The sequence below is a fragment of the Onychostruthus taczanowskii genome, unplaced genomic scaffold, assembly GCF_017590055.1.
Source record: "Onychostruthus taczanowskii isolate IOZ18803 unplaced genomic scaffold, ASM1759005v1 scaffold21, whole genome shotgun sequence".
In the NCBI taxonomy this organism is placed as follows: Eukaryota; Metazoa; Chordata; class Aves; order Passeriformes; family Passeridae; genus Onychostruthus; species Onychostruthus taczanowskii.
In genome coordinates, this window is record NW_024499351.1 from 9641254 (window position 1) to 9662792 (window position 21539).

Here is a 21539-nt window from a genome sequence, read left to right on the forward strand (position 1 = left end):
AGAAAAAAAAAAAAAAAAAAAAAAACAAAAAAAAAAAAAAAAAAAAAAGAGGTGGGTAAATGAGAGAGGATAAATAGACCACTGCTGTTTGTGCATTTAGTTTTTATAACAGCAGCAACTAGACTGGAGAAAGTAATATTCTATGCAACTATGTAGAATATAAGGCTTTATGGCAATCTAAAGCACTATAGAGACACTGACAGTGCTAAACAGCAATGCAAAAAAATACATTAAGGAAAGTAAAACTTGAAATAACTTTACACAAAATCTCTTCTACATTTATTTTATGTTTCACATTTTGCAAGCATTTAGATGCAACAGCTAAAAACGATAACTAAAAAGTATGAAGATCCTTTATGCCATGCACTGTACAAGTGACAAGTTTTTCCCAATGAGAATTTACATTCTTAGTAGAGTCACAAAGGAGTCAGGGCAAGCAAGGCAAAAATAACTTGTAGGTCACACAGTTTGTTCAAGGCTATCAGATTTGTCAATGCTACTGTAAAAAGATTTTCAGCTTTCATATAGAAGTTTAGGAACTATTCACTGTGACACATTGCTTTTTGTCATTAAAACACAGGTCCTGGGAATCACACTATCACGCTCTCTGTGACTGTGGCAAGTCATCCATGCCTTTGATCTCTTGTCATATATCCCCCAGGGCAGACAAAAGCCTGGAGGATAATTCATTAATACTTGTGAATTACTTGGGTGCACTTTGAAAACGGAACTAATGTACTTATTACTAGAAGTTGTCCCGATATTTAAAAAGTCTTAATGCATTTTGAATAATTAAACTGTCTGAACATGGAAAGATTCCTATTAAATATGATTTCCATTGCTACAGGGAGGCAGCTCAAAATACATTAGAAACTGACAGCAATGAATTAAAATTTGGGGTGGATTTTTCTCCTTCTCTGCCATTTCTTTCTGCATCACACATGCTCACCAAGGCCACTTGTGGAATAAAAACACCACCAGTTTGGCCAGCAAACTCGGGCAACCAGCCTCTAGAGGATTTGCCCAAGTAAGAAATGGGTACCTAGCATCCATATTCCTTTACATGTGTGTTCATGCAGTGGTGGGAGAACCAATACCCACTCAGACAGGGAAAGCCATTGTCAGGGTTCATTTCTACCTTGCCACTCCCTAGTTACACTTTTGGCCCAAGAGACAATTGCAGTAAGTGAGCTTTGGTATTTGTGCCTTGAAACAGACCAGGGTAGACCAAGTTCAAAACCATTTGAAGTTAAAAGGATACTTGCTCAGTGTCTGGCAGCCAGGTATGAGGTTAGTCCCATTATCTCTTTAAAATTTGACCATTAGAGGTATGATTTTATTTTTACTAAGAGGGTTACTCAAAGAAACTTTGGGTGTAAGTTTTCAAAATAGCTACTTTTTTTAATTTTAAAAAGAGGAGAAGCTGAGACAGTTACTGGGTGTGTAGGACAGAAATGTTAACAAAAGGGAAGTGCAAAGGAATTCAATCAATGTTTACGCTATTCCTAAAATTCCTCCAACTTGATGAAATACCTCTAACAGGGAGGAGCACCCTTGTATTGTATTAAACCCCAAAGTATGACTGGTAGTGACAGCCAAGGGACTTGCACTTCCTTCTTTTTTCCACCACAGCTGAATTAAGAGAAAGACAATCAAAGCACAGGCTGAAGCCCTGAACAGCTAAGGGACAGGCTCTAGAGGAGCTTAATGGCTCACTGCCTGTGCTGACCAGAAACAGAACCTGGACAAGCCCCATGTACCTGTTGTCACACTCCCTCCCAAAGGCAGGCATCTGTGGCTGTTTAGCCACAGGAAAAGCAGATCAAGGTAAAGACATGTACAACATGCAGATCTGCATGTTGTACAGCTGCAGAAAAGAAGCTTGTTGTGCTGGACTGCCTGGTAAGGAGATGGACGCCAGTACAGCCTGGCACAAACACCTTGGTCTCAGCAGGGTTAAATTCCATCTTTTCAGCATGTGCACGGGGAACTCAGATGGATTTCAAGCACTTTTTCCCTTCTTTTAGACTTTCTTTGATTAGATGATATATAATCCACTATTTGCCACTGCAAGCGGTCACCCACAACCTCACATCAGTAGAGCACGAAACACGACATTTAAACTGCTACTGTCAATACTGCACTTGTCCATCTAATTTTCCATACAAATTCACTGCCTTCACACCAATTCTAAGGGTAGGTATTCTCATTTAAATTTGTCTTTCTATCACCTTAAAAAAATAGTAACCAAACAAAATAGCATGAAGAATGCTAACAGAATTGTAATAACTAAGACTGCAGTTTATGAAAAGGCTGGCTTTTCCCCCTCTACTTACAAGCATGTTTTTTCATCGTGCACTCATATATGGTGAAGGGAAAAAGAAAAAAAAATTGCTTGCCCATGGCTATAAGTAGAATCATAGGGCTTGTGTATAGTGATGCAAGATGAGCAGTTCATGTCTTGATCAGTCAGCTGGGTGTAAATTTGGCTCTAAAAACCACAAATACCTCCAGATTGAAAGAGAGCGTAGGTGAAACAAGGTCTGATTTATTGAGCAAGATTTAATGCATTAAGTTCCCTTTTTGCCAGTATCATGAGTTAGGGGAAGGATATGATTTTGCCACATTAGCTCCCTAAAAAGTTCACCAAGAGATGAGAAAAGTAAATGCTGGCATGAAACAGGGCAAGAATGTGCACAGGATTGCAAAAGCAAGGGCAACAGGGGTACAAGAGACTGTACAATATCTGGCCTTGTAGATGCTCATTATCTCACTGCATGAGCCCCAGAACAAGTTGATTTAACACTGAAGTCCACCCTGCTTTGAAGTGGAGACTAGACTAAGTAACTGTGAACTTGGTTTGAATTTTCCATCGGGGCAAAAGAACGATTATGGGGGCTATGGAGGTACAAAAACAAGTTGTAGGTTTATTAGCCCTGTGTTTGTAGGCAGATCTACCTCTCATGCAGCCAATTCAGCAGGCTGAGGTTAGCCCTACAAAGATTTAATTGTGCCATGCCACCCCAGTTCAGACAGCTTGTTCACATTATTGCCTCTGATGTTAGCTGGGAGGTGCTCTTTGACAACACCTGGTGCACAGAGTGAGGCCTGCTTTCAGATACCTACACACACACTGCTCAGTTCCAACATTCAAAGCTCTTGCTTACACATCTGGTGTTAGTTACTCATGTGTGAGCAAGCTTGCTAAAGACAACACCGTATTCCCAAGGCCCTAACTTCACTTAAAACTGGATTTTCATTATTCTATACCACCAAGTGAAAGACAACCCTGAAGCTTTGCTAAACACCACTGTAGAATCAAGTCTAACATGCAGAAAAAAATATTGTTATGACAGTGTTTCCAGCTGTAATCCTCAATTCCTGTAGTGCTTTTAAGAAGCCCTGTTTGCAGAACAACCAAACCCTGTGGTTTGCTATAAGTTGTAAGAAATTCACAGCAACTCTGAAAAACTAGGCAAGTCAACAGATTTTGGAATAACTTAGCTAACCTGAAAGTGGACAAGATCCTTCACAGTAAGCTGCTTTCCTTGAAAAATCAATAACAAGATTAAAATGAAAGTAAAGTGAAGTGTGATCTGTTCTTTTTTTACCAGCTCCTGCAGTCCCTGGCTGCCAGGCAACACAACAAGCCATTTCCTTAGGGTTAGAGTTAATTGCTATAATCACAGAGCCAGCAGCAATCCTGTCCAGGTGAGCCATTAGTTAGGGAAAATAAAATTATCAAAAGGGAACAGAAAGAAAGTGGAGCAGAGAGGTTAAAAAAGCATAGAAGTTTTTTAAAGGGAAGAGGTATACAGTATGTTTCCTGGCTACAGGAAGAGAAACAGCAGTATGTAAAGAAAGGACAGGGCTGTAAGGCAATTAGCAACTCTATGTTTGGGTGCTGTAACAAGTCTCAGACTGCCAAAATAGATCAATGATAAAGGGAAACACCAAGTCCAATACTGCTTCACCCAAGAGAAGGGTGGCCTTTAACAAACACTGGAACAACTACAGATGCATTTCAGCCTTGTTTTACACCCTGCCATTTCAGAGTCACTAATAAGAATAAAAACACTGATGGGGTCTGGTGCGGGATGTACAGTTAACAATAATTATTTTCCAGTTAATTGTAGGTGCCCTGCAATACGTTTCCTGTGGATTTTCTACCTTAATTCCCATGCTGGTCTCCAGCTCTCTCACAGCATGCCACTGGAGAGCTGACATAAAAACGGTATTATAAGAGAGAACGCAGGTTGCCACAGATGGTTCAAATTAAAGGCAGCCTAACAAGCCATTCCTCAGACAAAGAGGCAGCACTGCCCACTCTGAGCACGGTGTCCCCAGATACCTCCCTCAGGGGACACTGCAGCACTGACACCCAGCTCAGCAGCACGGCCTCTTGGCTGGCACCCATGAGCGAGAGCTGCAGGGCAGACTGTAAAGGCCGAGCAAAGCACATACCTGCTGACCAACTGCCCAGCAACACTGGCTTTGGGGAAATCATTTCAGACACTTAATGCTTTTAAGGAAGCCACTGTCAGAAGCACCTTAAAAGACCCTCTGCTGCCTAAAGGGTTGTGCAACATTTTTATGAAGCCTGGTAACACATAGACTCTGGTAGGCACCACAAGAAATACATGAAGACAGTTTTGAGGAACTCTGGAGAACTTGTGCAAAATAGCTACAAAAGTGAAGGCAGCAACATACATTCCAACACTTTTTAATCATTAAAGATAAACTTCAGTACTACCCTAAAAAGTTACTGTTAACATAACAGCCAGCAGGAAAGAAGGCATTAAACGATTTACCCATGACAAAATATTTTTATTTCTTGTTCTTAGCATAGGGTTTTTTTCTGAGAGATGAAACTTTGTCAGACAGTGAAATCACTTCATAGCATTGCAACAAAGCATTAATCTGGTTTCCCAGTCACCTGGCAAAACTGCAAACAGTATCTCAGTGTGCTTTTTGCCTACTGTTTTCAGGGTCTCAACCCAAGGCTCATGGGGGTTACTAACAGCATCTAATAAGTACCTCACAAAATGCTTATGTTTGGATCAGAAAGGATGAAAACAAAAAAATTTATAGATGCCCCTTTTTTGCCTAACAAGTATCATGACAACAACAGTTAATGCAATACAATCCTCAATGAAGACAAAGAATTAAAATCTGAAAACTAATATCTTTGCAGCTTAAAACTTGTGAATAATGACAGTATAAAAGAATGTCTAGGGAAAGAAAACAGAGCTGGAACACATTTGAGATATGTAAGCCAATACAAACTGTCTCTTGTAAATTCTAGACATGTTCCCATGACAAACTTTACAAAAAGTAGAAAAACACTTTCACAAACATTTATTTCTCCACTGAAAAGAAAAACACTGAAGAATCTATTCCAATTAATGTTCTAACTAATTAAATTACAAAGGCCTCCTTTTCTTTTCTTTCACATGCAGTTTAATAGAATTTATATGCTGTCAAGTTTTGCATCATCCATTTGATCTCTGGAAAGGCAGGGAGGCAGACAGAATACAGAACATTAACAAATACTACGTGAATACAGAATGCCTAAAAGCATGCCATTCACACTAGCAAACAGCCAAGGACATTTAAATTATTCTGAGACATGAACTGTCCAAGGTAGGAAGAAAGAGAATTAATAAACACACTCTTGAAAAAGAATCACATAAAACACACCAAACCCCATTAGCAATTTTGTTGTGGTTGTTAAACTAGCAGCCAATTTCTGGTACCTGACAAAGAATCAGAAGTCAAGGTCTTTCCAAATAAATTTTTGTTGTACCTGGGCAATTAGTTACCATATATTCAACTGCCATATTCCAATTCCTTTAAGGCTAACAGCTTTGAAATGCAAACCACAAGTCCCTTCTCCCTCTCCGTACACAGTCAGAAAAGCAAATCCCTCATCAGCACAGAACTGCTGGAGAATGGCATGACCAACATTAGCAAAAAAGGGAAAAGTCTATTAGTCAACATCAAAAGTGGGTAAGAAACCTGGACACTATTTTATGCAACTCCTAAGTTCACCACATTGCTCTAACTCTTTTCAGCTGTAAAAACAGAAGAAGCAAACATTTCACTCAGATGAGATCTATGTACGTACTTTGGTAATTGGTGTGAATATTTGCAGTTGTGTGAAATCCTGTGACTTCTGTGAGCATCTCAATGTTACAAACCGCCTAACTACCTCTAAGAACATCTGTCCTCTTCCACCAAATGATTAAAAAAGGTCTTTACCTATGGAAAATTAAATGGGCAAAGTCCCATTCCACATCACCAGCAAATATTCAACATTTTTACTGAAAGCCAGCAAGACATACAGAAATAGCCCGAGGGCAAAGGCTAAGACAGCAAGAAGCTAAGGGCTCCAATAATGAAGCAGCAATTTAAGAGAGCTGCAGCAGCAGGGTGGAGCAGATAGCAGGAGACAGCCATCAACACCACAGCAGGGTGGTGGGACAGGACATCCATCCTCACCTCAGCTGCACCCAAACTCCCTGTCAGATTTATGCACGTCACCATGAAGGCAAACTTCGGCTAAGGTGCTTGTTAGTGTAGTCCAGTAGCTAAGTTTTGTGTAAGCGCTAAGTCCTTCTGGGCTGATGCAGTGTTACCTGTCGGCTGCTGCATCAGAGGTTATCATTTCCCATCCTTGCAGGTAAATTCACAGCAGCTTAGAGCCCTGAAGCTTGATGTATTAGCTGGAATTAAGAGTGGGGAACTTATCGGGATTTTTATGTACTGGGAATATATGCTAACTACAAAAAATTTCCTATTTTTTTTTCTAGGTTGGCCAGAAATTCTATCCTGATCTCAAGAGACCTTTCCATCAAAGCTTAAATTACCAGAGTTTCAATGATAAATTATCCTAGAAAATCACCTCAAAGACAGAAAAAAATATTTAAAAGGTGTTTGAAGAAAGGCAAAAAGCAAGTCTGATTCTTGTAATGAATCAGTGATGTCCAGTGATAACTGGAAACAAGGAAAAGATGAGGCTTTCCTTCAGTGCAAAATAGATTTGAAAACTATCTCACTGCCTTTTAGAAGACAGTAATTATGACTCTTCAAAATAGAAAACAATCCAAGCTTTGCCCTTTTCCAGCAACCACAACCTCTACTAAAACAGCCACAAACAAAATAAATCAACAAAAACCAAACCATGCTTATTATTTACCTTTAATTATACATGCATCTAGTCTAAAACCAGAATAAATAAAACACATTTCATTTTAGGTTTTTAGCTGTAAAAGATCCATCCTTTACCCCAAAAGCCATTTCATCCCATTTCAGAAAGCTGTATGTCTAACAGTGAGAGAACACCAGGAGTTCTGCAGCCATTGCTGCAGAAGGCGCAGGAAAAGATATATATACACACATACATACATAAAGAGAGCAAACTCGTATAAAACCAGCACTGAAGCAATGAATCCTATCCTCTCATTTCACATGAAGGTGGGTAAATAATGGCACAACAGAGATTTCGTTCATGCAGAGGTCTAGGGTATGCTGGGAAGTCTCAATGTGACAATTTGCTGCAGATGCCTGCTTAGAGGAGCCATTTATCAGTGTCACCCATGCGCATTGCTACACACAGCTTCCTCAGCAGCCTGACTCACACCAGCTTTCCACACAGCACACTCTAGTCCTTGATATTTCAGGCACAGAAATAACCCTTATCTAGGCCTTAGCAGTGTGTGCTTATTGAAACAATTTGTATTACCCAGAGCACACAGGTTTGGAGTAGGAAAGCTACGAAATTTATTTCCTTTGCTGATAAAAAGCAAATTAAGAGAAGTCACAACAGTTTCCCTCCTGCTCCCTCTCCTCTTTATAGCCCTGTTTAGCTCATTGCTTATAAACAGCTAACACAAGTATTCCCATCAGTAGTGCTGACTCCTGGAGGATACAGGCATCTTGGATGTTTCATCTCTTGTTATACTTAAGTGGAATATTAAACAGGCAAGACAGTAGCAGACCAGGCTAGGAAGAACCAAGTAACTAGGACTGACAAAGAAGGATGGCAATTTAAAGCACTTCAATCTACAAAGTGCTTCATTTAGAGCCATCAGTGCAGCCTTCATGTATACCCCCCCTCGCCTTCAGCTGCCCTCTCACACCTCAAGACTATTCTATTCTGCTTTTAAAGTATTAACAAGTACTGCTACTTAATATCATGCCTACTGCTACTTAATATCATGTCCAGTACAATGATACTACAGAATTAGTAAGCTTAAACACTATAAGAATTCAAATAAATCTGGAAATCAAACACTTTTTCCCTTCAGAGACAGGCAAAGGGAAAGCGAGACTGAATTCATTCCTGTTGCTGATGCACTAAAACATACATCATTTATTTGTTATGCTGGGTAAAATTGCTAGTGCAATGAACTGAATTCCTATTTCATACCAAGACTCAAATTGACATTATGGAACATAGATGTCTTTGTGTCTGGTAAAAAGAGAAACAAATCAATTAGATGTAAGAAAGAAAAGCCAGCCACATCTTTAAATCACAGAATACACAAGCACCTTAGCCTTTGGATAAAAAATAACTTTCAGAATGAAAAATACTAAAGTGCATTAAACCAAAGACAACCTTGAGTTAATGCTTTCTACTCTTCTAGCTGCTTGCTAGTTTCTGTTTTAAGAAAGAGAGAAACTGAGAGACAATAAATTTTAGTGGTAGCTTTTTTAAGGAAGAACAGAACACAACCTCCATATGCATAATTTCTGAAAGCCTTTAAAGTGAGCTCAGGCTTTTACAGAACACAGGGTTTTTTACCCATTTCTCCTTGCTTTCCTAGAATGCCACCTGTCCCATGCAAGCACTGTTGCTTTGCTACCTGGACCAACTTCATTCCCCACTTCTTTTCCATCTCCACACCTTGCAGTGGTCCTCTCATATTTCTCCTTGGGCCCTTTCTATACTCACTGCTGCTCATGTCTTGTAGGGGACAAAAAGGTATTGGGCAACCTGCCTTTAGTGCCTATCCCACTCCTTGCGACTTGGAAAATTGTTAACAATTATTGTGAAGCCAAACATTGAACAGTTCAACTGGGGGGGGGGAACAAAAAAACAGAAGATATGTGATAAAATACCTGAAACAATTAAGCTCTGTAACAATTAAGCTCTTGTCAAGAGCTTACAAGAAGCAGATCCAAAGTGTTAATTTAAAATGAGAAAGCACTTCAATGAGTTGGCTGCCTCATCTCTTATTCCTCACCAAACAGCCTCTTTGCCAGAGCACTGAAATCCATGACTTTACAAAGATCAGCTCTGTAAAATCTTGCAGACCCTTGTTTTCAAGGTGATGGAGAAGGCTTCCAAAAGCCAGTTTCTTCTCTTACCCACCATAATTTCTTTCACCCACCTCTAAATCTAACCCAAAATCCAGAGAATTTTTGTCAAATCCATTATTCAGAAATGGATTTGACACACAGGAGGGGAAAAAAAAAAAAAGGTAAGTCTTATTAGGCATACTAAAAGTTTAGCTCTGGATTTAGGCTTACCACCCATGCTGCAGAGCTGCTTACAAAGCCATCATTAATGGCCTTCCAGCTACCCATCATTTCCCCGTGTTCAGTCTGCCCAGACAGCTAGCTCTTCCTTTCTAACAAATACCATTTTAATTGCATCTCCCACTTGGTTAGCCTCCTCGACCTCCAGTAAAAGCCATCTATGGTCTAACAATCTCTTAAATCATACAACCTTCCTGCCAGGTTCACACATATGCAGGCTTATTGTCAAGAATTTCCATTAGAAATCCAACAGCAAATGAGATGAACTGACAGCTTTAGGGCTAATGAGGAGAGAAAAGCAAGGAGAGAGTGGAAAGGGAGAGGTAAATAGCAAAGAATGTGTTTGTGTATTGTAAATGCCCCCTGTCACCAAAGACTTGACTGTGCCTTTCTGGTGCCAGGGCTTCTCCAGTCCCAACACCTCCCTCTGAGCAACAAATGCCAGCCACACAGCCTCAGCCACTGTTAACTCTTCCTGTGGGAATGCTGCCAGCAATCTCAGCATATTAACCCTGGGAATACTAACGTGATTTAGAGGACTTGTTAAATTTTAATGAAACCATTAGGAAAGAGGAAAACACACGAGTCACACTCCCACTTTGGTGCATTTGGCTGCTGGATAGGATATTAATGTTTTTCTTTGCCCATCACTATTAGATGAGCAGTGAAACTAATAGAGAAATGAAGAGTCATGACTTCTATTCTCACTGTTCAGCACCTGCTTAAAGCCAAGGCTGCCTTATTACCCACCAGGTTTTCTGCTGGAGTCCATCAGGCGGACGGAATAAACGGGTAATTCTTTCAGCATTTGGCATTTAACAGGTCAGAGGTTCATTTAGCCAAAAGGCACAGAAAAATAAAACTTTCCAACTGAAATAGTGGCATGTAATCATCCAGACAATCCGTTAGCAGGAAGAAGTCTGCTCTCCTGAATAACTTCAGCATAATAAAGTCTGGCTTTGGTGAGATGGGAGTTTGCCCGTGTGACTTACAGGAGCCAGGACAGAAACATGCTGAGGCCAGTTCTGCCCTGCTTTTAACAATGAGCTCCAAGCAACCACCTTCTTCAGCACTGCAGGACTCTCTCTCATATCTTCAAGTACACCTGTGATAAAAGGAATAGGAAATTCCCACTAGCAAAACACAGAGGCCCACAGAAACAGAGTTTGTATTCCTAAATCCTCATTCATCTTCAGTCAGTTTTGAGGGTGGTAGAGAAAGAGGGAATGAAACATGCACAGCTTGGGGAAAATTAACTCCATCCTGAGGCAGGTCTCCTCAGACAGTTCTGAACAAAGTTAAAACTCCCAAACCACTGTGAAAGTTCACTTTTTCTTCAGGAAAAGAAAATATTTACTGTGGTAGATATCAAAGTCTCCTTTCATTTGCTTTTCCCCAAACATTCATGTGAGTAGAATTTTGTTCCAGTGCAAATCCATTGAATAGAGAAACTGTTGTGAATACTCAGGTGCAAGTAAATGATCATGTCAAACTATATATGATTTAGGGAGCATAGGGAAATAGAGGCTTGCTATTAATAGATCATAGGAAATTCACAGGTCAAAACATATTTGTAAGGAACAAATACATATCAAGCAAGTTCCACTTGAAGGTAATTTGGAAGCCAAAACACAGACTGTATTCCCAATTTAAAATCTTCCTACAGAAAAGGAAGCTAGCTTTCCTAGAGCTAGATGGATGTTTTACATCAGTCATATAGCACTGGATACAGATCTCCTACATTCAGTAGACACAGTTCCTTTCACACATATCACCAGCAAGAAATTTCAAGTGTTTTCCAGATGCACACTCAATTGTGCTTGGAATACTTTTTACTAGAATAAAGTAATTTTTCAAAGACATTTAACACTTTTTTCCTGAATCACTAAATCTATTGAATAAGATCATTGACCAGACACTAACACATCCATGTGGCCTGTAAGTTAAGTTCTCTTATTTGGAGGGCAACAAAGTGAAAAGACTCAGCCCTTATTTGTTTAATAGGAAGGTGTATCAACTTAAAATACACAACACAAAAATCTTATATTAACAAATGCTTCATCTAGAAGTGTCCAGTTCCTTCTGAGGAAAGGCTTTTGTTTTCATGGTGAATTGCAAACCAAATCCAGCTTAATACCCCATTGGTTTCCTCAGGTCTCCTGAGCAGAATTTCCCTGGCCATTTATTATTTTAAACCCACAAACACTACTACCAAATAGAGTTTCAGATGAAAGCTGAGAAGAGGAAACCAGTCTGAAGTTTCTTCAGAGTTGTCTTTTCTCCTTTCTCCCAGAAAACATCTCATATAAAAAAATTCAAGATCAACCACATACTAAGCGATTTAATAATACAAATTGAACAGAAGATCCTAATGATAATGTGCTGGTTTCAGCTGAGGTAGAGTTAATTTTCTTCCCAGTAGCTGACCTGGGGCTGTGTTTTGGACAGCATTTTGTGCTGAAGACAAGTGGAGTGATGGTGTTTTTCTTCCCCAGTCACCCTTAGGTGTGATGGGGCCCTGCTCCCCTGGAGATAGCTGCCCACAGGAAGTGGTGGATTAATTCCTTGTTCTGTTTGCTTGTGTGCATGGCTTTTGCTTTCCCTGTTAAACTCTCTTTGTCTCAATCCACAAGTTCTCCAGTTTTTACCCTTCCCATTCTCTCCCCAGTCCTGTTGATGTGGGAGACAGCAAGCAACTGCCTGGGGTTAAACCATGACAGACAAAAACAAACACTGTTGAAGACAAAAATAATTTTTAAGAAGTATACCAATGCTGAAACAGTAAGTAGATTTTAACAGCCTTACTATGCTGTATTATTTTAAATAAAATTAATTAAATTCTGACACCATAGCAATAAATTCAAGCTGCAATTAAACACACCAATTCCTTAAGACTGATTCTTTTGTATAGCTGGTACCATATTTTCTTTTACTGTCTCTTTTGTAAGGTAATCCCTGTATTCTCTACTCCAGTTACAATGGAGGCTACGGTTGGATGCATTGTGCTGCTCTCATCAGTAGCTTTCTCAGAGATCACTGGCTCCTTGCATCTGCTGCTGTAATAGCACATCTAGTCACTCCCTGATCAAAAGGATCTGAGTTTAGAAAGAAGCATTATTGAATGTGTTTGAACTATCTATCATTTTTATAAGAACTAAGGCAGGGAGCAATCACCGTGTATTCACACAGGAGACCTGCAGTGATGCTAACTTATGACCTTCATATGGAGAGGACAAAGGGAAGGCACATGGGAAGCTCACAAGGGGCCAGGATGTCTTAGACCTGCTCTGCCAGAGCAGCATGCCTGCTGCTTTGAAGGCACACAAGTGTTCCCTGGTTAGAGCCATATCATACACGGAGCTGTGGCCTAAATTAAATCCTACTGATTTTCCTGAAGTCCAAATGCCCTCACTAAGGTCAATTTCATGCAAGTCACTACACTGACAAGGTTCAGATCCAGACTGAAGAAAAAGTCATGCTGTACTAGGGAAAGAATTTTCAGATTCTGGTGCATCTTGCACAGTGTTTCAGCCTTCATGACAAGTATAAAACAGTTCAGTCAATTCTCCCGGCTCTATGAAGTGTCTTGCGTTGATCCAATTTTACTTAAAGAAACTTCAAACACTCTCTCATCAAAATATTACTAGGCTATACTGTAAAACTTTCTGAGCAGGAGAGTGGAGGGAAAATAAGCATTAACAGATTCCTATCCTGGTTGTAGATGACAAAAGATATTATAACTGTACCAAAAAAGAGTGAGCTGTACCAAGTCTGATTATATATTTCAAGTTTCAAAGCCAGACACAAACAATTCTTAGCAGCTTCACTACACTCATAGTAATGAAAAAGAAAACAGAACAAAAAAAACCTGGTTTGATGTAGGAAGATTGCATAGAAAGTAACTGAAAACAAAAAAGGGGCAATACAAGTCATTGGGTTTTTCTAAACTTTCTGCTCTTAGGACACTACTTGGTGTGTTTAATTCGAATTAAGCAAACTGTAACTTGTAACAACACCCTGATAAACAATCTGCTTTTCTGCAACTGGCATACTTCTTGAATTGCATCTTCAACAATAGATACTGTGGGCTAGGGATTATTTATTCAGTGTCAGGAGGGGAAGGTGTATGCCTGTTTTCCTCCATTTTAACAACATCAATGCCTCTCAAGCCACAGATGACACTAGTAAGATGTTCTAAGTTAAATCACTAGCTTACACCTCTTGTGCTTTTGACGCATGAACCTCATGTCACAAAATGCTGCAGTTCTGGCTACATCATTATGCAGAGCATGACAGTCAAGTTTATTGTGGTGCTGCAGGTTCAGTGCTTGGAAGCACCCCAATTACATGATGTCAAAGGCTATGTGCTGCTGATGTGGCAAAACCACCGTGTCTTTCAGCCCTGCAATGTTCTAATAATCTGCTGATGCCGGCGTGACTCCCATTACATGCCCATGGCCCACACTGGTAATGTGTGACATATTTTCAAACACTGTCTGGGGAACTCAGATGGACAATCTTTGCTCCTTTTCCCCTTCCAAACTATACACCAAAGCTTATTATACAAGATTTCTGTGGATGGCACAACATTTACTTCTAAGGAAATGTAAGACTTATCTTCAGATACAAGGTGATTTTGGACATCGGTGCAGCATTCACGGTATGCATAAAACACCTTGAAGACATTTCATCACCCAGCATGAAGAGGCCAATTAAACACTCAGCATTTCTGAACACAATGTTTTCAGATGCACAGCCAAGTCTTTGTACAAGAAAAAAAAAAATGTCTCCTCCCTAGAGATTTACTTCATCAATACTTCCCTCTTCACCCTCAAGAGCTCTATCTGTGGTCTAAAAGTGTTTTCTTTTCTGATAGGAAACACTATAGTTTCAATTCATGAAATATAACCATAGGCCGGTTTCTAATTTCCAATGCACTTAGTAATGACAAGCCTTTTTCATCCCATAGAGAAAGCTGCAGAGCTAATGGCTTTGACAGCTTCCTAAAGAGCAGTCTTTACCACACAGCATCTTCACCCTTACCTCAAAGACATTTGCAAGCTCAAAAGAAATAGCTATATTATTTCACATGTTGACACTGTGGATTGCAGCAGCAAGACTTCCAGCTGCTCCTAGAAAAGGGCTTACATTAATTCAGCAGCAGCAAAGGCATATCTGTTTGCCTCCTCCAGACCTCTGCAAGCAGCTGTAATTCCAGTGCAAGTGAAGTAGCTCGGCTTCCCAACTTGCCAGGAAGCATACAATCATAAGAAGATTCGCAGATCAGTTATGCTAAATGTTTGGTACTGTGACCTGTGATGCAACACAAAAGAATGGTTGTTGTTGCCTAAACTTTAATGGAGTTAATCCTCCCAAATGCTGACAAATTACTGCCTCGGGCTATTTAAAATCACATTTCTAATGCAATAATCCTATCTGCATTACAATGAGTTAGGATGAAATGATAGGTGCCTGAGATTTTTTTGCACAGTGAATTAAGTCACTATACAGACTGGCCGTGCTTGTTCACAAATTAAAGGTCTGGATGGAAATGAAATTCCATTATTCTGCCACTTGCTAAGCTTTGAGGAAGGGTTTATTACTGTCCTGTCTCTACTGGGAATGTTTCTAGAGTAGCTACCAGCTAACAGAAACCTATTTTTCATTATATCAGCTTCAGGGCTTTCTTCATTATTAATAATTACAAGTCAAGCCTTTGACCACTGAATGGTGGTCACTAATTCAACAACATGTAAGCAAAAAAATTGGCTAGTGCCAGTAAACAGGCAAAAAAAAAAAACTAAAACAAAACTGTACCCTGAATGCCAGTTCCTTCCTTCCCTCTTGCGCTTAGAGGGATGGAAAAAACTGTGCTTAGAATTTACCCAACTCTTACACTCAGAAGCACAGACTTTTTAGGTAAGGAGAGATCCACAATATAAACCACCTAACAACATCAGTGCTATCCATCCTCACCATTTATAGTAGACCCTTACTTCCTGACCCAATCACAGTATGCCCAGGCAGCAATTCATGTCTACACACTCAAATTAGCTCAGTTTAAAGGCTGTATTCAGGATTTTTGGAACCACATACTAAGAAATTTATAACTGTCAGCTTGTGAGCATTCTTATTAGCATTCCGCGGATTATTGGCACACTATATAATTTATTACACATCAATATAGCAACTCTTCAATTGTTAGATGCCTGTGAGGTGATCATTGAAGACAGGTGATATCCAGGCTTGAATTCAAAGCAAACTGATTTCACAGAAATTTTGATAAATTTGGGAGTATGATGCCATAAATTCCTATACTAGAACTTGGTCTGATGTTCTTCTAAAAATACAGCCTAGGAAAAATCTTAGCATAAAAAAATAAAGCTCTATTAGTAATTTGAGATACTTTATCATCAAATAAAGTATCATCATGCAACACAAACCCCACAAACAACAGGCACCAAAAGCTCCAAGATGCCCTCAGTCACAAACTGCAGTGTGCAGCTATCTCAACCACCTGTGCTAGTCATTTCCCACAGGCCTGCTTTGCTTGGGGGTTATAATTAGATTTAATTCACGTAAAATATAACCCCGTCTATGCACGTAATTGCTGAACATCATTAAGTCACATCTGTACTACAAGAGGAGGAAAAAGAAACAATAAGCTTTTAGCACTATTCTTTTTGCTGTTGGCAGGGAACCTGGCATTTTAAATGGTTAAAATAAATTAATGTAACTACAATTATATATTCTTCACCTTTGTGCCTCACAAAAAAAAAAAAAAACAAACATTAAGTTTCCATCCTGTTGATGTATTAGGAGAGAATGTTTCTATTTAGAATGGAAAACTAAACACCTCAACACTAACAATGGCCTAGTCAGAAGCAGTTTGCTCTAACTTAAGTGTGGCTTTTTCTCAATCAAATGAAAAGCTTCAGTACATAGCTTCATGCACAAAGCCTGCTCTGTTTATGAAGCAATTAAGCATACTATTACACTTGACAGATATACACAAACCTTTACATGACTGTACACTGTCAGAAATATCAATGTGGGTTCACATATGGATAGGTTACTGCAGACTCCAATCTCTGCTACTAGATACACATTAAAACACAGATACTCTCATATTCTGCATGTTGTGCAACACACACTATCCCAGATGATGAGCATTTCTAAATACAGCATAAATGGGAAACAGGTGCTACAGACTGTACTTATAATACCATAGTACTCATAATCCCATAATACTAGGCTGTCTTCAACAGCAACAACAGAAAATATCTCAGACCTGGCTGACTAAAAGATGACAGACATTTTAAATGCTTCATTTAATAGTTCTAATAAAGGAATATCACCAATTAGCTGTGTCCTATGGGTACCAGAGTCTTGAGTTGTAGGATGCTTTGCAAATTCTGAGGTAATACCCAGAATCAGGAATATGATCTGCTCCTTCTTCCACTTAATTCAAGGGGCAGGATCCATTCCACACTCAAACAACCCCTATTTCCATAACAGCAATTAAGAGCAGACCTCACAGGACCCTGAGAAAATGCCAGCTACATTAACACAGTGTGGTTAGACTTCAGTCTCAATCCAAACCAAAGCCGGTTTTGCCCCGACACAAAGAGGTTTCCACATTTTTGAGAAACCCTGTACATCTCACCCTGAGAGGGGACTCTTAGTGTTACTATGGCACACACAGAGGCAGCTCACAAGCCCTGACTGAACTAGCAGAGCCCATGCCAGCACCTTGCTTTCCTCAAAGCAGACACTGATAAGGCTACCGCATTACACCAGGAAAAACAAACTTAAGACCACCACAGTACACCCAATCCAAGAAGTCAATGGCACCAGCCATGATGTTTGTGTCCCACATCATCCAGCCCAGAGCATCACTCTGCTGGGCAGCGCCTGCTGAAGGCAAAAATCACAAGCCTGGAAAGTTCTTTGCAGTCACAAGCCAGAAAGGATGAGGGCAAGAGATGCTTTGCAAACAGTCACAGCCAGCAGCACCCACCACAGAAAGGAGTTGAGGTACTCACAACAAGAGTACCTCAAGGAGATTGAGCCTGCAGATACTATTAAGCATAGCAAATAGGGCAGAGGGTCATCCAAGCCCATGGAGACCACCTTACTTGTGCCCCCTCCCTTGCTCCTAAATGCACAGACTGGACAGCACTTCTGCCAGTGGCACTCCTACAGAAGTGGAAGGTTTGGAAAGGAGGTGTAAGAAGGAAAAAAGAACATAGGTAAGGAGGCTAAAAGGCTACTGATACAAATCAAGACTGGTCTGTACAACATCATCAGCTAAACTAAGTGAACAGCAGAACAAATAGCAGCAGAAACACAAGGGTAACCTCTCAGGAAGGCTAGGATGGGCAACGTCAATCACTATTGCAGTAAAGGAACCCTCTGCAAACATTTATGTGACTAAAGTCAGTCAATTTCTATTTAACACCATGCCTTGATGTTAGTTTCATCCTCCCCTCCACCCCTAATCTCGGTTATTCTGATGGCTCCCCTATCTGTATCAGTAATTTCCCACCTATACTCACAGCTGGTAATCACTGTCAAATCTAACAGCCCGAAATTTGACAAGATTTTGGTACAGGACCACTTTAAAGTGAATCAACAATATTTTAATGGTTAAATTTACTAATAATTTTGGTGGATCTACCTTTCCCTGTTCATGAATAATTAAGTCAGCTCTTGAGACAAGGTAACAACCAGCCCTCGAGCCTTTTGTTCATGAGAGCACCAACTCCCTCCCAAAGAGCACATAAATAAATCATGGAGAGTACAACACAACAGCAATACCAGGGACCCTCTCCCAGCAGTCGGCTCTTTTCCATGATACCTCTTTATTGTAACCACTAATGAAAACTCTTTGAAGTGGAAGAGTAAATATTATCATTTGATAGTACCTGGACCCAACAAGGCAAACAAAATTGCATTGTACTACATTCCAGGAGCTGCAGACCCACTCACAATGCAACGCTCACAGGGTTGCTATGGAGGAACCCAATGCTTACTATTTTAGTAGCATGAGGTCAACCAAGGGCTGCTGGTCACCCGTTTAGGGCTGTTAGCCTTAATCTTATATGCACAACAAAAAGATAAAAAAAAAAAAAAAAAAAATGCTAAACAAAACAAAAGCAAGGAATTTCAGAGTATGCCTTTGGAGGTACCAAATACCCCAAGAGAGGCAGAAAGCAGGTTTCCAACTGTATTGAGGATGAGTCAGCTCTTAAAACGTGAAACCAAATGTCAGCAATGCTTATATATTCTTTCAGCACAGGATTATTCCACCCAACATTCAGAGTCCAGCAGCTTCAAGTATTTTCAAGTCTTATTGGGAATAAAAAAAATTGGCACTTCTCTATAAGTGAAGCATCTCCAAGTTATCCTTCTGCTAAAGACACCTGGGAGAACTGGGTTCAATGCCACGGTCTACCACAGCCTCACTGAGTGTGACCTTTGGGCTCACACAGCATTTCAATGCCTCCTGTGGATCCGGAGCTACAGAAGGATTTCTCTCTCAATAGAAGTAGAAACCACTGGCATCAGACCATACGTACACACCTCACTACTAAGTTGGCTGCCAATTCTAAGGACGATTTGTAAATCCATCCTTTAGGAATCAAAGATAGCAAAAGGGCAAGGGACCAGTGACTCCGATGTAATATTCCCACCCTTACTTACCCCCACCACCAAAAAAAAAAAAAAAAAAAAAAAAAAAAAAAAAAAACGCTCAGGAAACAGCACAGAATCACTGTCAATACAGTAATACACAGGAGAAAAGAAGGGCGCTGGAAGGACTGTCATAGATGCCCCTGAAGCCAGGCAGCCCTCCGGAGACAGAGGCACGCTGCTCCGCATGACGGAGGGGATGGAAAAAGGGAACAAGACCAAGAAGGGGAGAAAACAAATAAACCGGAAAGAGCTCGGCGGTGCCACTGGCAGAGGGGAGCCCAGGCGGCCGACAGCCCCGGCTGATGCTGGGGGCCGCTCCGGGCACAGGGACCCCCCGCCTCCCCGGCCCCGCGCTCACCTTGCTGCTGACGGGCCCGGGGATGAGGAGCTTCAGCGCCTGCCTCTTCAGCTCCGCCAGGCGGGCGCTGCAGTGCTCGCACCAGACGCCGCGGTCCGAGCCCGGCGAGGAGCCATCGCCGCTGCCGGAGCCCGGCGAGCCGGTGCCGAAGCCCGGCGAGCCTCCCAGGGAGCCGGGGGAGCTGGTGCCGATGCCGGGCGAGGCGGGCCCCGGCGAGCCGGTGAAGGATCCCGGCGAAGAGGTGCCGGAGCCGGGGGACGGGGTGCCGGAGGAGCCCAGGGCAGAGCCAGCTCCCTCCGGCGCCGGGCGCCCGCCCGCCCGGGACTCCTCGTACGCCTTCCGGTACCAGCTCTCGGGGGAGAAGGGGGCGGCGGGCTTGGTGGGGGAGCAGGGGTCGGTCACCTGGAGCGGGAGAAGGAGCAGCGGGTCAGGCAGGGAGGCCCGGCGGCGCCGGCAAGTTTCGCTCGGACGCTCCGCGCCCGCGGTGGCCCCCGCGCCGCGCCCGCCCCGCACCGCGGAAGTTGCGCGGGGCCGGGGGACGATCGCCGGCAGCCGCCGGGAGGGAGGCGCGGGAGCCCCGGCGCGGTGGCGACCGCCGCTCCGAGCCGCCCCGGCGTCGACAACTTACCCCATATTTTCTGCTCCGCGCCGTGACCGCAATCCTCTCCTTATTTCCAGCCACTGAATTCATGGTGGCTTCGCAGGGCGGCGGGAGAATCTCCTGCAGGTTTCCCAGTCCGCATCCGAAGGGAATAGCCGGTCCCGGGAAGTACCCCGCGGAGCGGGCAGGCTTGCTCCCTCCACCGCCTTCGACGGGATTGCTCAGCCCCAAAACACCCGTCAGTTCTCGGGAAAACGCTTTGGGCTGAGGTTCTCTCCCGGTCGGTTTTTCTTCATTGTCTCCACTTTCATTCCCTTACAACCCTTGTTTTCACAAAAACAGCAACATCCAAATCATGAGCGGTCCCCCCCGATAGGTAGCACAGCTCTCATCCGCAAGTGAGGTGAAGCATCCAAGGTAGCCTTGGGAAGGCGAAAGAAGGAGCGAGAGCCGCGCTCTCCCAAGCAGAGGCGCTTTCTGCCTCCGCTACAGCGGCAACTTGTTCCCTTCACCAAGGTTTGTAACTGAGTTAGAAGAAATCCTCCAAAAATATCGGGATCCAGGCTCTGGGAGGAGCCTCCGCGCCCCTTGCAGCCAATATCCTCCTGCCCATTTGTGCTTGACAGTTTTGGAAGGGAGGGAAGGAAAGACCCGGGCTGCGGAGCCCCGTGCGCTCCCCGGTCAGCGGCGGAGCTGCAGGGCTGGCGGCGCCGGAGGCTGCCAGCAGAGTGCCAGAGCCTCACCGCTGCTCTGCGCGAAGCCTCGGCTGCCGGGAGGGTCCATTTTATTTTGCAGTATTTCTTGATTGACGTCTGTGATTTCCCCCCGTTCTTGGAAAGGGCGGGTGGGTGCGAGGAGGGGGGAGAACCTTGTTGCTTCCACAGCAGTTATTGGTTAGTTGCCTCTATTCAGGCTTTAATGAACGTGATTTCACGAGTGTTCCCAATCCTCCCTAAATAACTAGGAAAGAAAAGCAAGCTGTATTTATGACAGTCACTGGCATCTCTTTTCCATCTTGTAATTTTACGTGTATTAATTTAACTAGCAGTCAAGGGCATAATAAATTGATCTCTTAACAATGAAATTCTACAGACTTGTGTCCCTGTAAATCTTTCCTTTCTAATTACGATTTCCATTTGCTGGTCATGTGTATCTGTTACATACCCTTTTTTATTTCAAATCCTGTAGATAGAAAAATCATCTCTAATAAATCTTCCCCCTCAAAACGAGTTGGTAATTTTCTCAGAAATGGAGGCAATAAAGAGCTAAATCCCCTGATAGGGTCATAACATGGATAGGTTGATACAACTGAGAGGGCAGAACATACAAGGGACTTGCATC

The 21539-nt window shown here is 42.1% G+C and overlaps 1 protein-coding gene across 1 annotated transcript in view; it reads right to left on the minus strand.

The window, feature by feature from the left end:
* The window catches only part of KIF26B (kinesin family member 26B), a 269833-nt gene extending 249478 nt beyond the window's left edge, over positions 1–20355 (minus strand). The window contains exons 1-2 of the mRNA XM_041404283.1: positions 20226–20355; positions 19598–19999 (exon numbers count right to left, since the gene is read on the minus strand). Of these exons, the coding sequence (XP_041260217.1) occupies positions 19598–19999; positions 20226–20288 (465 nt within the window). The 5' untranslated portion in view covers positions 20289–20355. The remainder of the gene's footprint in view (positions 1–19597; positions 20000–20225) is intronic.
* Positions 20356–21539: the final 1184 nt, after the last annotated feature.